At 57.0% G+C, this 4,133-nt stretch overlaps 1 protein-coding gene across 1 annotated transcript in view; it reads right to left on the reverse strand.

Annotated features, from left to right (window-relative positions):
• Nucleotides 1–583: 583 nt before the first annotated feature.
• Nucleotides 584–4,133, reverse strand: part of TTI1 (TELO2 interacting protein 1) — a gene marked incomplete at its 5' end in the record, with an annotated part of 11,543 nt that continues 7,993 nt past the window's right edge. Inside the window, one exon of the mRNA XM_026862357.1 lies at nt 584–1,705. Within this exon, the coding sequence (XP_026718158.1) occupies nt 1,489–1,705 (217 nt within the window). The remainder of the gene's footprint in view (nt 1,706–4,133) is intronic.

The raw sequence follows: 4,133 nt of genomic DNA on the forward strand, positions 1-4,133 counted from the left end.
GCTACAACAGTCCAGAATATTCTGCACGTCCCCCCCCCTTGATGGTGCCTTGGGGACCAAAGGTAACATTTCACCTTTCTGCCTCTCCTGTCCTCCCGTCAGCGCAGCTCCAAAGGGCTCCTCTGTGCGAAATCCAACCCAGCGTTACGCACTGAATAGACATTAAAAAGGCATAAAAGGGTAAAAGCTGAACTGCAGCCCTGTCCTACCTGGGACAAAGCCACAGACTTGAGCTTTTCCTGGAGAAGCAACCAGGAGTAAAGCCTGAACCAAACCAGGGAGACAAGGTGGGGTAACCCCGGCGGAGGGGGTGGGCGGCAGCAGCGGCCTCAGCGGGTGGTGGGCGCTGGGCCGGGATCCCCCGCGGCGACGCACGGAGCCCGTTCCACGTAACAATCTCTTTATTGCTTTGGTTTTTGCATTTCGGAGCTTGCTTCCATCTTTAGTCAAGCTCTGTCCTGTTGCTTTACCGGCACAGAGCTTTCCCGAGCGCCCGGAGCTGCCGGGGACCCTGAAGGTGACGAGTCCCAGCGACGTGACAGTGGCCTCCAGGCGAGCGCTGAGCTGTGCCCCCCCGCCCCCAGCAGACCCCAAAGACCCGTCGCCCTCCCCCCTCACTGTGGCACCTGCTCCACAAACCCTGGTCCTGCCGCAGTGCCACCGGCTCACCCCCGACGTCACCGTCCGCGCGCGCGTGGCCCCACCAGGGGTGGGTGCTTCGTCCAGTTCTCCTCGGGGTGGGCGTTAAAACCTCTGAGGGGTCTGAGAACGGCGGCAGTCGGGGACCCCGCAGGGCTCTCGCACCACTCGTGGGCCGGGGGGGTTTCTTCTGAGGAACGTCTCGCCCTCGGTGGGCAGTGGGGCAGCGCCGTGCGCCCAGCGGCCAGGCTCAGCGAACGGTCAGAACAGCCGCGGTGCTTGAGAGGACGAGTTGTTCGTGCCAGTAATACTGGTGAGGAACTGATTGGAAATGCAGTTTAACTTTTTCTGATATGAACTGGGTTTAAACAGAGAAGGTTTTTAATGACCCCTAAGCTGGAATCTCTCCCTGGGAAGGGTTAAGGCCAGAAAAGCTTTTGTTTTGAGTTGGGGATCGTTGTCCAGCTGGGAACAGGAGGGAATCTCTGCTGTGGGGAGGTCGGAGGGGCGGGGGGCACCACCCGAGGACCGAGTGCTGGGAAGTTCTTTCTGGAAGATGACTCTCCCCGTACAGAACTTGCAACAGATGTGCCTCGACCCTTGGCCTTTTCTCCAGGACCACGAGCAGAGAAGTCTGGAGGAACCGGGGCAGTGTACCCCCCTCATCCTCTAACACTGCAAAAAAAACCCCAAAACTTCTGCCAATGGGGAGGGTGTCTCGGCCGGTGCCCCAGACCGGGCAGTCCCTCCCTTGCCCCCAGGATGATCTGGGGCCCAAAGGGCAGCATTTACCCAGGTGAGCTCTACCCGGGTGCTTCCCCGTCGCCCTCCCGGCGCTGTGCGGGTCTCTCAGGGAGGGGACGGTTCCCCGTCACCCTCCCGGCGCTGCAGCCTCTCCAGCAGCAGCAGCACGTTGTCGGTGAACTCGTTGCGCTGCATCCCCATCCCGCGGAGCTTCACGGGCCGCAGGCTGGCGTGGGGGGGCTCGTACTGGTGAGGGCAGCAGACCTCGGTCAGGAGGAGCCAGGTGCTGTCCGGGTCCATGTGCATCAAGTGGAGGAAAACGCTTTGGAAAACAGCGGGAAGAAAGGAAAGAGTAAGGAAAAGGCCTTTCCCCTGGCCCCCGGCAGGGTCACTGACGGCTCCGGAAAGCGCCGACGTCCGCAGCCTTGGCAGTGAACGGACCTGAGCTCATTGGAGAGCACCATTAAAATGGTTCCCGCGCCCAAGAGAGGAGTTCGGTGGTTTTACATCTACTGGAAGCGGGAGAAAAACAGTTGTTCTGCTACACGGGAAGGTGGTGACACCCAACAGGCAGCTGGTGAGTAACTGACCCGGGCTTTGGTCTGGCGTCACGGGCGGCTGCCGGCAACGCCTGCCTGCATGGGCCTGCCCGGCGCCGGCTGCGTCCTGCCCCCTGCACGGCTCCTAAGGGAGCTGGAGGTGTTGCTCACACCCCCTCCGTGTTTGAGGGAGCGAGGGGGCCAACCCAGCCCGACCGCTCCCCCTTTTCAGAGGTGGTAAACCCAGGCTGGGCCACAGGTGAAGGGGAATGTTGCACTGAGGTACCTTAGTACCTGCCTCCAAATCCTCTTCCCTCTGCGCAGCACCTAGTTTGGTTTTTTTTAAGACAAACCCCCCCAACCCAACAACCTTCATTAACAACAGACTGGAGGAAGGGAGGAATGACTGCTTCCTCCGGGCAGCAGTAAAGCATTCGATGGTTCCCACTCTGAATCTCAATACCCCGGGTAAAGCCAGAGATTTGGCTTTGGCAGGTTTGCGTGACCTACACTTACTGTCCCCACCGTAACCTTTGGGCTTAGCTGGGCCTGTGTCAGGGTGTGATGCACAGGTGTACTGGGTTTAGCTGGTACTAAGCTCTCTGGCTGTGCCACGTACAAAACTGAACCAGAATTTGCAGGCTGTCCTGACTGCACGGTGCCGAGTGTTTGTGCTCCCGCAGCACCACGGGTACCCAGCACCCCCCAGGCTTAGGGGGCAGCTTTGCAAGGCCTGGCCACGCTTCTCCAGATCTTGTTTTCCACGGAAATTGTGAGGCCATGGGTGAGGTAACGGGAGGAGAAACCAGAGGGTAGGTCTGTCCCCATCTCACCCCAGAAGCACAGGCCACAACTGCCCTCTCCAAAATCAGAGATCACCTGCAAAAAAGCCTCACAAAATCCAGACCTGATCGCTGGCCAAAGTTCTCCCTAAAGGACTTTTATCCCTGAAGTGAGCTTGCTTCCTATGGAAAGCGGCAAAAACCCCTTTTAGCAGCTCTCTGGAAGGGCGTGCAGTGCCACGGGCCACCCGAAACCCCACAGAAATGGGAGGGAGGCACTAGAAAGCTCCTTCACCTCTTCACCAAACTCTCGTGGCTGTCGCTCCTGCTCGCCCGTCCCTCGGCACAGGGTCTCAGCGGGGTGACGGAAGGTGCTGCCACGTCCCCTCCTCGGCTGAGGCCGCCCGGGGAGATTCACTTACTCCCACCGGAGCTCGCCCGGCCGGCGATGGGCTACTGCTGGGGCAGCTGCTCCCGGTGGCCACGGGGGAGTGGAGCTGGCCCCTGGCTCCCTCCGCGGACTCTCGGGGCGGTCCCGAGCGCTCCCGCAGCGGCCCGAGGCTGCGATTATCTCCTGATAACCTGGCGAGCTCTGCAGCTTAAGGAACTTGACTTTTACATTTTCAAACTAACGCTGGGGTAGTTTCTAAGCAACCTGTTTCCATGGCAAAGAATCCTGGGGTTAATCCAGGTTTGTTTTCTGTTGTTGCCTTTTTTTTTGACTTAAATATCATTTTATTGGATTTTGTCTTGTGCAGGTGGCTGCTTGTGTCCCTCAGCCCAGGCTGTGAATGACAGCTGTCAGTGAGTACCCAATAAAGGACACAATCAAACCAAAAGTGGTACGCTGCTGCATAATCATCTCTGCTATCTAAAAAGGCACAAAAATAGCTCATATTTGTTCCAGTTGTGCTAAACGACTTATTCTACCAGCACAGAGCAGAGTTTGGCTATTCTGCTGCCTTATCTCTTCCCAGGCTCTAAGCAAAGCCACGGCACAGCAAACAGGCTGGCAAAAGGGCAAGTCTTTGTGGCTTCTGCATCTCTGCTGAATGTCTAACTAGGTCCAGCTCACCACAGGCTTCAGTAACAGCTGGGGAAATTATTTCTGCATCGTGGAAAAAAAAAACCCAAAACATTCCTATCCAGACTGTTGACTGAAAGGTCGAATGGTAAACTTCACGGGCTGTAAACATTTATTAGGAATCAAGTGTAAATTTCAGAACAGTCACTTCAAACTGAAAAAAGGCAGAACCAGTTGTGAAGCCTTGGCAGGGGCCAGTGACAATTTCTTAATCTCTTTGCCTCCAAAGATTTTTTTTCCCCTGGAGTGAAAAGCTTCTCAGGTTTAACAAATTGAAGAGAAGCTCTGATTTATGTATGGGACTTCCCTCTCCCCATGCCTGGGCCCCCCCCCCAGCTGCTCCAG

Source organism: Athene cunicularia (assembly GCF_003259725.1).
Source record: "Athene cunicularia isolate RWA chromosome 20 unlocalized genomic scaffold, athCun1 chr20_part2, whole genome shotgun sequence".
Lineage (NCBI taxonomy): Eukaryota > Metazoa > Chordata > Aves > Strigiformes > Strigidae > Athene > Athene cunicularia.